Source organism: Boleophthalmus pectinirostris, unplaced genomic scaffold (genome assembly GCF_026225935.1).
Source record: "Boleophthalmus pectinirostris isolate CB_2022bp ecotype Guang Dong unplaced genomic scaffold, ASM2622593v1 HiC_scaffold_16, whole genome shotgun sequence".
NCBI classification, from domain to species: Eukaryota; Metazoa; Chordata; class Actinopteri; order Gobiiformes; family Gobiidae; genus Boleophthalmus; species Boleophthalmus pectinirostris.
This window is the reverse complement of record NW_026571095.1, coordinates 34,970,740-34,983,706: the sequence shown is the minus strand read 5'-3', so window position 1 is coordinate 34,983,706 and position 12,967 is coordinate 34,970,740. Positions and strand designations below refer to the sequence as shown.

At 39.0% G+C, this 12,967-nt stretch overlaps 1 protein-coding gene across 1 annotated transcript in view; it reads left to right on the top strand.

Annotated features, from left to right (window-relative positions):
• cntnap2b (contactin associated protein 2b) overlaps positions 1–10,816 on the top strand; it is a 46,323-nt gene extending 35,507 nt beyond the window's left edge. The window contains 7 exon segments of the mRNA XM_055151444.1: positions 335–571; positions 3,188–3,379; positions 5,061–5,194; positions 5,321–5,414; positions 7,204–7,434; positions 7,542–7,616; positions 10,617–10,816. Of these exon segments, the coding sequence (XP_055007419.1) occupies positions 335–571; positions 3,188–3,379; positions 5,061–5,194; positions 5,321–5,414; positions 7,204–7,434; positions 7,542–7,616; positions 10,617–10,816 (1,163 nt within the window).
• The last annotated feature ends 2,151 nt before the right edge of the window (positions 10,817–12,967 follow it).

Below are 12,967 nucleotides of genomic sequence, written 5' to 3'. Positions count from 1 at the left end.
GAGAGAGAGAGAAAGAGGAGGAATAGCGAGAGGAAGAGAGAGAAAAGGAAAAGAGAGAGGAGGAAGAGAGAGTAAGAGAGGGTAGAGAGAGAGGAAGAGAGCAAGGGAGGGAGGAAGAGAGAGGAGAGAGAGAGACAGAGAGAGAGAGAGAGAGAAAAGAGAGAGGAGAGGAGAAAGAGAAAAGGGAGAAAAAGGCAGGGAGAGAGGAAGAGAGGCAGAGTTCCAAACAGGACATGATCACGGTCACACTTGAGCTCCATCGACACTGGTCCTGATTCTCTCGTCGATCTGCGTCGTCTGTGGTTTTTCCTTCACGCCCGTGTTTGTCGTCCAGGTGCGTCGAGCGGGCAGAGGGCGTTCCTCGGCTGCATGCGCGCCCTGAGGATAAACGGCGCGACCTTCGACCTGGAGGAGAGGGCGGAGGTCACGGCGGGGGTCACGGCGGGATGTAGGGGCCACTGCAGCAGCTTCGGGGTTCACTGTCAGAACGGAGGCCGGTGCGTGGAGCAGTACAACGGATATCACTGCGACTGCACCAACACGGCCTACGACGGACCCTACTGCACCGAGGGTAACACACAACCACACTAATGTGGTTTTTATTGCACATATTCAGAAACAAACAAAAATGGCACCTTGTAAAAAATATGGGCTCGGTCAAGCAGAAGTAAACAACAAGGCCAAAAATTCAGGTTAATTCATCTGATATAAAAATGTATTGAACAGATACATATGTGCTCTAGTTTATGAAACTGTTGACCTTTTTTCTGTACCATTTTTGGTTCTAAAGTTCCATATGTTTTAAACAGACCATGTATGAAACATGGAACAAAAATTATTTCCCAAATTTCAAAGACCTGAAAATCATGTAAATAAATGGATGTATTTCATCATATCTTGTGTTATTCCATCTTTGAACTGTTGATGAAGGTTCATGATTTTTCAAAAAAAAATTTATTTAAAATGATAAAAATTTGCTTGGAAGGACTGACATATTTTATAGAAATAGTTTCCTTTCATTTTGAAGTAATATTAAAGTATTCAGAAGAAAAAAGTGACAAATTATGTAAAATCCTGCACCTTCTACTTGTTTGACAATTTTCCTCCGTTACTTTTCCCTCCGTTACCAGGACTTTTCTTCATAAAAAATCTCATGAGTCAAAAAGTAAGAGGTTTTTCAACCTAATCTTGTACCATATGGTAGAAAACTATATGAAGCAAATATTCAAACCAGTTTGTTAAGGATATGTAAGTGAGAACCAAGAGTTATCACTGTTTGGATTTATTGTCCAAAAAGTGCTGCATATTTCATTCCCTCCATTACCGACATGAGTTTTTAAATTTTTTGTCAACAACTTGAAAGAATATCACAGGTTTAACTTGACCCTGTTGGAGTGTAACTCTTTCCTACATTCTGATACTTTACTTATTTCAATAGTTCCTCTAGTTTCTGAATAAGAGACATTTGAATGTAAAAAAATCTGCCCGTTTCCCTCCGTTACCACTTGACCGGATCCAGATACAGGTTACATGAAAATAAAATGAATGCATAAAAAAACAACAGTGAATAAAAACATATTCACATATAAAAGGGGCAATTTCAAAGCTCTAATTTGAAGGAATTAATTAAAATTATTCCAAAAATCTGCCTCTTTTCTCTCAATTATGCCCAGTGAGATAACAAAAAGTTTCAGGGCATTCTTCAAGTAAAAAAACGACATTTGTGAATAAAATGTTTACCTAAAATCATTAAATTGTTGATACCAAATTCCATTGTTTTATCATCTATTAATACACCAGATTTATTTATTTTTTTATGGTTAGACTGACAGCAAACTGAATTCTCCTGGACTGAAACCAAGATTGAAAATCAAACCAAAATTGTTTCACAAAATACATTTTTGTTCATGGGACATTTTAAATTGTCTCTCCTTCACTTTAGAGAAAACTGGAAAGTAAAGATAGTTCTAATTGTTTGAATTTCTTTCTTTTTAACAATTTTTTAAAGAATGTAATCGCTTTTAACTGATCATTTTGTAAGGAACATGTTAAAAAATGTGTTATTGCACTTTGAATCACAAAATTTCAAAAAGACGAGCCTTCTACAGTCTGGCTCCTGATTGGCTCTGTAGTTGCCATGATACTTGTGGGTGGAATTGAAAATATGGAACTTTACTGAACATTTTTGTTATGTAAATATCACTTATCGCCTGAACCAACGACGCACAACTGCTCAACATAACAGCTGCAAAGGTTTTTGGACTTTGTCAATTTGATACTTTGATTATCAAAAATTATAGTCAACAAGACTAATATTTAACATTATACTTACTTTACTTTTTTACTTGTTACTTTACTTTTTTACTTTACTTCTTTACATTTTTACTTTACTTTACTTACGTGCTTGCTTTACTCTACTTTTTTACGTTTTTTAACTTTACTTCATTACTTTACATTTTTACTTTACTTACGTACTTATTTACTTTACTATTTTACTCTACGTTACTTTACATTTTTACTTTACTTTACTTTTTTGTTTACATTTTACTTTACTTTTTTACTTTACTTTTTTAGTTCTTTACATTTTTACTTTACTTACGTGCTTGCTTTACTCTACTTTTGTACTTTTACTTTACTTCATTACTTTACATTTTTACTTTACGTACGTACTTACTTACTTACTTAATGTTTTTGCTTTATTTTTTATTTTGCATTACTTTGCTTTACTTTTTTAATCTGTTACTTTACTTTGCTTTACGCTACAAAATTTTTTACTTTTTTACTTTACTTTTTTTTTTTAACTTTTTTTTTTACTTTACATTTTACGTTACTTACGTACTTACTTTAGTTTTTCTCTTTTTTTTATTTTACATAACTTCGCTTTTTAACTTTACTTTTTGCTTTATTTTACTTTACTTTTTTACTTTACTTACATTACTTGCTTTATATTTACATTAGTACAACTCTCAGGGGGCCTTTCTGTGTGGAGTTTGCATGTTCTCTCTGTGTCTGGTGGGTTTACTCCAGGTAAGGTCCAGACCAAGACTAGACCAAGATCTGGAGCTGGTCCCACTGCTCCTGACAGGTGTAGCTCCTGACAGGTGTAGCTCCTGACAGGTGTAACCCGGCGACCCTGAAGTACGGGTCAAACGCAGAGGATGAGTTTGTCGTTCTTGTTTCTCTGCAGATGTGGGCGGTTACTTTGAGACGGGGACTCTGGTGCGTTACGACTTCCTGTCGGAGCAGAGTCCTGGACTGGAGACCAACCTGACCCAGGAGGATTTGTCCTTCAGCTTCAGCACCTCCAGCGCCCCCTCTGTCCTGGTGTACGTCAGCTCCAGGACGCAGGACTACCTCGCTGTGGTCCTCAGGCACAACGGTACGACTGCAGGTTCATCCACGTCAGCGTTACACAAAACAAATGAATAAAGAGACTTCCATTTGTGCGTACTGTTGTTGTGTCGTTTGGCAGCACACTTCACTTCAGTCTCAGTCACTCACTTATTTTATCAAGTTAAAATACTGCGTCAACATGGAAACACAAAACTTTGGAAAATTATTTATTTGAGCAACGACTGAAATTTTATCTGCTCATTTTTAAATCTCACTATCCATGTGTCATTTTTTCATTCGTCTTTCAAAATAAAAACAAAAATAAGAAAATTCTCAACAACAAAACAACCATTTGTCTCCAAAATCAAAATGAAAAAAAAAAAAAAAACAGATAATGATTTGTTTTTTGTTTTTTTCAGTTTTCGATTTTGTGTTTAAATGAAGAACGGAAAAAAAAAACCCAAACCAGGACTAAACCAGGACTAAACCATCTAAACCAGGTCTAAACCAGGACTAAACCAGGTCTAAAACCAGGACTAAACCAGGACTAAACCACTAAACCAGGTCTAAACCACGTCTAAACCACTTCTAAACCAGGTCTAAACCAGGTCTAAACCAGGTCTAAACCAGTCTAAACCAGGTCTAAACCAGGTCTAAACCAGGACTAAACCAGGACTAAACCAGGTCTAAACCACCAGGTCTAAACCAGGTCTAAACCACAAACTAAACCAGGTCTAAACCAGGTCTAAACCAGGACTAAACCAGGTCTAAACCAGGACTAAACCAGGACTAAACCAGGTCTAAACCAGGTCTAAACCACGTCTAAACCAAAACCAGGTAAACCACATCTAAACCAGGTCTAAACCAGGTCTAAAACCAGGTCTAAACCAGGACTAAACCAGGTCTAAACCAGGTCTAAACCACGTCTAAACCACATCTAAACCAGGTCTAAACCAGGTCTAAACCACCAGGTCTAAACCAGGTCTAAACCAGGTCTAAACCAGGTCTAAACCAGGTCTAAACCAGGACTAAACCAGGTCTAAACCAGGTCTAAACCAGGTCTAAACCAGGACTAAACCAGGACTAAACCAGGCCTAAATCAGGCCTAAACCAGGTCTAAACCAGGTCTAAACCAGGTCTAAACCAGGTCTAAACCAGGACTAATCTTGGACTTGAGAGAGAGAGATGGGACCCCGATGAGATCCTTTCACCTGAGGTCACCTGACGTCTACGCGGGCAAACCTCCAGGCCCATCCTGACACTCAGGTCTGGTTCAGTGGTTCAGTCCTGGTTCAGTCCAGTCCTGGTTCAGTCCTTGGTTCAGTCCTCAGTGGTTCAGTCCTGGTTCAGTCCTGGTTCAGTCCTGGGTCAGTCCTGGTTCAGTCCTGGTTCAGTCCTGGTTCAGTCCAGCATCGCAATTTAAGTCACCGGATTATCAGTTTTTTTCATTTAAACACAAAATTAAAAACTGAAAAAAATGACTCATTATCTGTTTTTTTATTTTGGTTTTGGAGACAAATAATGAATAAAGAGATTTTAGTTTTTAGTTAGTTTTTTTGTTTTTAGTTTTTTTTTTTTCTTATTTTTGGTTTTATTTTGAAAAACGGATGAACGAACAACACACGGATTCAAATGGAAAGTTGAAGAAATAAACATTACTCAATCTATAATTTTACCGTTTACAAAATACATAACTGTTTTCAGATTTGTTTTCCTTCTCTCTGCAGGGACTCTCCAGATCCGCTACAGTCTGGGGGGACTTAAAGAGCCGTTCACCATCGACATGAGCCACAGGAGCCTGGCCAACGGGCAGCCTCACTCCGTCCGAGTGTCCAGGAGGCTCAGGGACGTCCGCCTGCAGGTCAGAGGGGGAACTGAGTATTTTAATTCAGAACAATTAATTCAGAATTAAAAAACACCATGTAAACGTGGCCAGTGTGTTTATAAATGTAAAATGAGTCTAATATAAACCTTCTCTCGTGAACAGGTGGATCATTACCCAGAATCTTCCTACACTTTACCTGCCGCCTCCGACTCTCAGTTCAACCTCATCAAAAGCATCTTCCTCGGAAAAGTGTTTGGTGAGTCACACTCCAGAGCCGGTGTCTGGGCGTCTCATTGGTCTTGTGAGGAGAAGGGGTTTAGTCGAGAACTTTTGGTCCAATTTTTTGCACTGAAAAGACTTTCCCAACTGTAAAGGGAGAGCAGAAGTTTGAACCCCAAACTATTTAACTTACACAGGGGTCTCCAGCCTGTAGCTTGAGAGCAACCAGAAGCTCAACAAGGGATTTCGGAATTACACGTATTGTCCTGAATAACTCAAATTTCATGAATTAAATACCTATTTTTACTGTAAATCCATTATTCATAAATAAATACTGTATTTTTCAGACTGTAAGTCGCTCCGGAGTATGAGTCGCACCAGCCAAAAAATGTGTTATGACGAAAAAAAAAACATATAAGTCACACCGGACTATAAGTGGCACTTTTTTGGGGTAAATTTATTTTATAAAATCTGAGACCAGGAACTGAGGGATGGGCATGATTAGTCGATTAATCCATAATTGAACATTAAGAATTTCATCGATTACATTAATTTTAATCGACAAACCGAATGTAACAGTTGCTGGTGTGTTGTGACAAACAGGTGTTACATGTGTCTTGCATCAGAATTAGCATAGACACAAACAGTGGGTCAGTCTGTCAATATTTACCGAAAGCACAAATGTGTATTTAATCGATGATTTATACAAGAAATTCCACACTTTCTGTTGTGTTCGGGACAAGTGTGAAGTCCATGTGCACAGTGTATAAAGCAGCACATATGTTTCTGTGTCCAGTGGGAAAAACTGTTTTTCCAGGTGAGAGTCGCTCATGTGGATGACGAGTCCCCACCTCCCTCCCCCGTACACTGTCCTGGTTTTACAAACATCAAATCTGTCACACTAACCTGTATTCACCTGAGTCGTGTCCTTTAATCCTACAGAAATTGAACCACATCAGCGACACAAGAGCGTGTTTTTTTATTTCTTCGCTTAGTTTATGCAAATTAGTGATGTGGTTTTAAGTTTTGTTTCTGTGAGACTTGAACAAATCTGAATTAAACACATTATAATGTCAAACGGGCTGATGTGGCTCTAGAGTCGTTACGGTTTATATGTTGTAAAGTTGAATTTATTTATGCAGATTAGTAGTGCAGATAGTAATAATAATGATGATAATTTTAATATAAAAACGTTAATGATTAATCGATAAATCGATTGTTAATTCTCTCGATGATCGATTAAATGAAAATTTCAAGTCGAATGCTCCATTCCTAACCAGGAACCACCATTTTCGGTGAGATTAAAAGTCAAGTTGTTAGTAAAAACAATTAGAAGAGAGAACAACAGACGGTTAATTTTTCACATATTTGAACAGTTCAGATAAACTATAACATAAGTACAGGTACAGGAGGAACAGGAGCAGCAGATACTGACACACAAGACTAGAGCCTCTCGACGCTTCAGTGTGAACATTTTATAAGTCACACCTGAGTATAAGTCGCTGGAAACTCCCAAACCATGAAAAAAATACAATTTATAGTCTGAAAAATACAGTAATGGTAACTGTACTTCATCTAAGTCTCTTATGTATACTTTATTTCCTGTCACCACTAAAATTTGTATCTCTCTGGAACCCATTTAAAAAGGTTGGAGACCCCTGAACTAACACATAAAATCAAAGCAAACCAATCTGCAAACCTTCACATCTCCATTAAAATGACATTAACAGACCAGGACTTCTTTCTGTTCTTTTTTTACGACAGGATCGGTAACACTTGTGGACGAATCTTTGCATTAATCTTTCTTCGTTACTGTGTTGTTTCAGAAACGGGCCAGATTGACCCGGTCCTGATCGAGCGTTACAACACTCCGGGCTTCGTGGGCTGTTTGTCCAGAGTCCAGTTCAACCGTCTGGCTCCTCTAAAGGCAGCGCTCCGATCAGGGCAGAGCTCACCCATCAGCACCCACGGGATCCTGGTCCCGTCCAACTGCGGCGCCTCGCCCCTCACCATCTCGCCCCTCACCTCGCAGGACGACCCCTGGCACGTGGAGACCGGTACGAAAAAATAACACAAGAGCCTCATTAAAACAGATGAAAGAGGAGTTTAAATTCAGCTTTTAGTTTAGACGAGTTTAGTTTTAACTTTAAATTCTGTCCCACAGCTGGAGTTCACCTTCCCTCCAACACGGACAAGGCTGTTTCTGACGGAGGGGATCGAAACTCAGCCGTCATCGGAGGTAAGTTTACGTGAAAAACTTGATGTATAAGGTAAGGCACAGGTGTCAAACATACGGCCCGGGGGCCAGATCCGGCCTTCCAAGACCTTTAATGTGGCCCTTGGGTGATTTTTCTACTAAAATATTTTAATTATATTTTCTATTAAAATATTGGTGATTTTCTGCGTCGCTGAGCATAGCAGCGTCTCCAGCGTCTCTGTACGTGGCCCCTCCCACCAGAGCAGCACAAATGAAGACTTGTCTCTTTCCAAACGCTCTTAAAGGACGATCGTTTTGACTGTTGACCGTGACACCCTCATCAGAAAAAAATGTCCAACATGAGAAAAGTGGAGCCGAGTGCAGGATTTTACAACAAAAATTTACTTATTCTTATTTACATACAAGTTCATGTTAAAACATTGTGTTGAAATTGAATTTTTCTTAAAGTTTCAGGTTGTTCATAATATTATAATATTATAATAAGAAAGAGTTCATCAATTAAAAAATATTTCTGTAATAGATTTGCGTTTCTCTGCACAAATATTTGAACTTATTGTTATTTTTGGGGTTTATATGACATGAGTTTTCTGATCCGGCCCCTTTGGGATCAAAGTAGGTTGGATACGGTCCCCCGGACCAAAATGAGTTTGACACTCCTGACGTAAGGTATGAGGTGCACATGTTCAGATCAAATGCAGCTTTTACTCTCATGCGGATTTATTCTTAATTACAAAAACATTGCCCACGTTTACATGATGTTTTTTAATTCTGAATTAAGTGTTCTAATTCCGAATTGAGGTTTACATGGAAAACGTTAAATTGTCTTTATTTAATTCGGCTCAGTGTCTGGGGGTGGGGAAGGGTTCTGATTGGACAGAGACGCCAACGAAAACACACACTTCAGCTGCTACCGGCTTTTCTGTCATCTCGGTTTGTCGTTTCGCCGTGGACACAAACACAATCCAAACTTTTTTTTGCAGTTGTTCCGATGGTAATTACGCAGCAGCTGGAGAATTCTGTCATGACGCTTTATTCTCAAGATGTGCATACAGTCCTTCAGTCGTCGAGGTAGAATCCATGGCAAAAGAAGAAATGAAATTTGTCAACTGGACAAAAGTTTATTTGGTTTCGCTGCGAAAAACTATTCGACCAAATACCGTATTTTCCTCACTATTAGTCGCTCTGGATTATAAGACGCACTGTCATTAAATGGTCTATTTTTGAACTTTTTTCACAAATAAACCACTTCGGACTTTAAACGAAACACAACAGTGTGATGGATGAGTGGTTTTGTTTGTTTGTTCGTTCACGGTGACTCTGGGCTTTGTTCAGTTGTGGCGTGTAGGGAGGTGCTGTCTGGGACCAACGGATTGTCGGCGTGTTCGCAGTGACTCAGTTGTTCAGTCGTGTCTAGAAGTGGCACATTGGACTCACTTTTTCGGTTCGTTCCTCTGTTCCGTTCCTCGTTGGCGTGGAGTGATGAGTGTGTCTGCGGGTGTGTTTCGCTGTGCGGTCGCTGTCTGCTCCGTGTGTGTTTGCGTGCGCTGGGGCTGGTACGGATTTGTAGTTTACTCAAGTCGTGTTGGGACACCCGAGTGGATTCGTGTATGGGGAGCTCTGGATTGTGGCGCACGGTCATTTTTTGATGGGGTTGGAGGCTTAAGAACGCGTCTAATAGCCCAGAAAATACTGTAAACTTTGTCCAGTTGACAAATTTAATTTCTTCTTTTGCCATCACACTTTACGTCATTTTTACGAGGAGGAGAAGGGAAGAAGAAGACAAACTGAGTGGGAGGCTGCTCTACCTCAGCCCACAAATCCAAAGAGACGTGGATGAAAGTCCAAAGCCAGGACTGGTGGAGCCGGATCATCCGGATCACGTCAAAAGTTCGACCCAACGAGCATGCACTGAACAACCGAAATTATTTTTAAGAAGAATAAATGTTTACATGATCGAGGAAAAAATGTATTTGTCTTTAAAATCAGAATAAACCACCCACTTACTTTGGAATTGAGTTTAATTCTAAATAATCATTGTCATTATTAGGGGTGTAACGGTTCATGTATTCGTGCCGAACCGTTTCGATACAGGAACTTCAGTTCGTGCAGGGCTGTACATAAGTGAATTTGCGCAATCTGTGTGTGTTTTATTTTCGGCCACTACATGTGCAGCTACAGCAAAGGCTCGGCTCTTTAATATTCACGAGGGAACTTGTCTGTGATTGGGGCAGTGTTTCCTGCAGCGCTTTATAGTTAGGGCGGCCGCTTCGACAACAACTGCCCCCCCGCCTTGACTACATCCCTCCAAACCACGTGAATCCTCGCAAAACTACGGTCGTCGCGCCCGGGCTTCACTTTCGACTGTATTTCGAAACGTATTTTCAGTCTCTGGGAACGTTGTAACTGTAACAGATCTGCTCTTACTGCAGACAATGTGGACAAGTTTGTTTTTTCTCGCCAAAAATATGAAGATTGAGTAAAACTTCATGCTGAAACTGTTAACGCTTCACTTTTTGAAAAGCTTTCTTTATTGTTTACAAGGAATATATTTTTTATAATATTTCACACATTTGTCGCTTATTTGAGAAGATTTTATTAGTATTACTGTATTATTATAGGACTACTTTACATTTAATTAATTTTACTGTTTGTATAATGTTAAAACAAGTTGCTGGTTTAATAAACACACAAAAAAAAAAAAAAAAAAAAAACACGCACATGGTTTTACATTTTATTCCCAAACTTTACTGAAAATGAACCGAACCATGACTGCAAAACCGAGGTACGTACCAAACCGTGATTTTTGTATCGTTACATCCCAAGTCTTTAGGAATTAAGTGTTTACATGGTCTTTTTAAAACAGAATTCATTTTTATTCAGAATTAAAGCTCTCATGTAAACGTGGCAAATCAGAAAAATCGTGTTCAGTTGTGATTGTTGTACCTTTGTTAAAACAGTCAGACTTCGTACAGTTTCCTTTAGGTCCATCAAACTCTTCGGTCTCCTCTTCTCTCTCCTCAGGCATCGTCTCCGTGGTGATCTTCCTGGTCCTCTGCTTCCTGGTTTTCCTGATCCGGCACCTGTTCCGACACAAAGGCTCGTACCACACCAACGAGGCCAAGGGTCAGGAGGCGGCGGACTGCGCGGACGCCGCCATCATCGTGAGCGACCCGGCGTTCACGGAGACCATCGAGGAGAGCAAGAAGGAGTGGTTCATTTAACACAGATCCAACACGGACTGGACGAGGAGGACGAGGAGGAAGAGGAGGAGGAGGAGGAGGGGGGGGTTTTTAGACAGACGTAGAATTAAAGTTGGACCACGAGGATGTTTTTATGGATGAACGTCCGTAGGAGCAGGACCGGGTCGACTTTGGCAGTGCCTGAGGGAGTTCCGTTCGTGTTTTTTTTTTTTTTTACAATGGATAAAATGAGACTCTTCAGATCATGCAAATAATGGCCTTGGGAGGATGAATGCTCACTGTCTGTACTTAACTTAAGCTTCAGTTTGTCTTACGTAGAAGAGCGGGGATAGTCCGGTGTTTTGTTGGATACGTAAGGATTTGTCAACGGAAAACCTTTCACTTACACCGAATTATCGACTTGTTTCATGTATCTGGTAAATGTAGTAGATTATCCAGCAGAGGTGAGGACCTGGACTTGGACTCGATTCAGACTTGAGACACTATTTTTAAATCCGTGTGCCATTCGTTCATTCGTTTTTTAGTATAAAACCAAAAATAAGCAAACAAAAAAATAACTGTCTTCTTCATTATTTGTCTCCAAAACCAAAATGAAAAAACAGATGACGATTTGTTTTTTCATTTTTCGATGAATAATGGAAAAACCAGGACTGAACCAGGACTGAACCAGGACTAAAACAGGAATAAATTGGTCTCAGTCCTGGTCCTGGTCCCGGTCTGGTCCTGGTCTCAGTCCTGATCACTTGACAGTCTATGCAGACGAACCGCCGGGCCCATCCCAACACTCCTGGTTCAGTTCAGGTTTAGTCCTGGTTTAGTCCTGGTTCCTGGCTCAGTCCTGGTTCAGTCCATTATCCATTTTTTCCATTCTTCATTTAAACACAAAATCGAAAACTGAAAACAACAAATCATTATCTGTTTTTTTCATTTTGGTTTTGGAGACAAATAATGAAGAAAATAATTGTTTTTTTTTTGTTTTCTTATTTGTGGTTTTATTTTGAAAAACAAATGAACGAATGATACATAGATTTTTTTAGGACTAAGACTTGGACTTGAAGGTCATTGACTTTGGATTTGACTCGGACTTGAGGCCTGTGACTTGAGAAAACTTGAAGACTTGAAAAGCATTTTTAAATCTGAATTTGTTTTGCTATTCTGACTGTAATGATTCACTCTAAGATCTTGTCAAGACATTTTAAAAGGAAAAAATTGCCTTTCTACAACTCTTACATACTCTATAAATACACAAATATAAATATACTATGATTTTTGAAGTACAATTTTGTTTAAAATTCATATAAATTTCAAAAATCTGAACTATATTTGGTACTTTTTTGGTTTAAAGACTTGAAATGACTTGAAGCTCAAAGCAGACGACTTGGACTTGACTTGGACTTATGGGTCAGGTGACTCGAGATTCAACTTGGACTTGCCTGTATTTGACTTGGGACTTGACTCGGACTTGAGGTCAAAGACTTGAGACTTGCAAAACGATGACTTGGTCCCACCTCTGTTATCAAGACTCTAAACTCTGGAATAATTGTGGTTCTAATCAATTTAAATTGACAAAATCGGCAGAAAATCTGAGAAATTCCTGTGTAGCACCAAAAAAGAGAGAAAACAGGAACAAAGAGCGTATTTCATTAGTCATTCACCCAAGTAAGTTAGTAAAACTCTACTTCCGTTTGAGCTACATTTATGTTCTTCAAATTGAGAATTTCCATCCAGAAGTAATTTTCAATTTGAAGACTCTGGTTTGAGGAGCTAGAATTAATACTCCCCTTTATCAAAAACAATGAAACACACTCATTTTGAAAGTTTTCGTCCTGGATTATTCCAGAAAGAAAGAAGGATTACGCTGATGAGGCTTTTCTGTACACAACAAAAAGTGGAGAGTTAAAATTGACTCTCACAGAATCATTTTTTACATTTTCTCAGAGTTTATATGAGTCCAATCTGTTCTAGAGTTAATTTAACTTTCTTGGAAATTTTAACTAAGTAACACTGGACCAAAGTTCCTGTTTAACCCGAAAATCAAGAGTTATATTAACATTTTCAGAGTAAACGGATAACACTTTGTAGAGTTATCCTGATTTAATTAAACAACACACAGAAGTGTTTTATTTTTATACTTTTTTTTAAAAGATGAAATTATTAACAAAACTGGTTCAA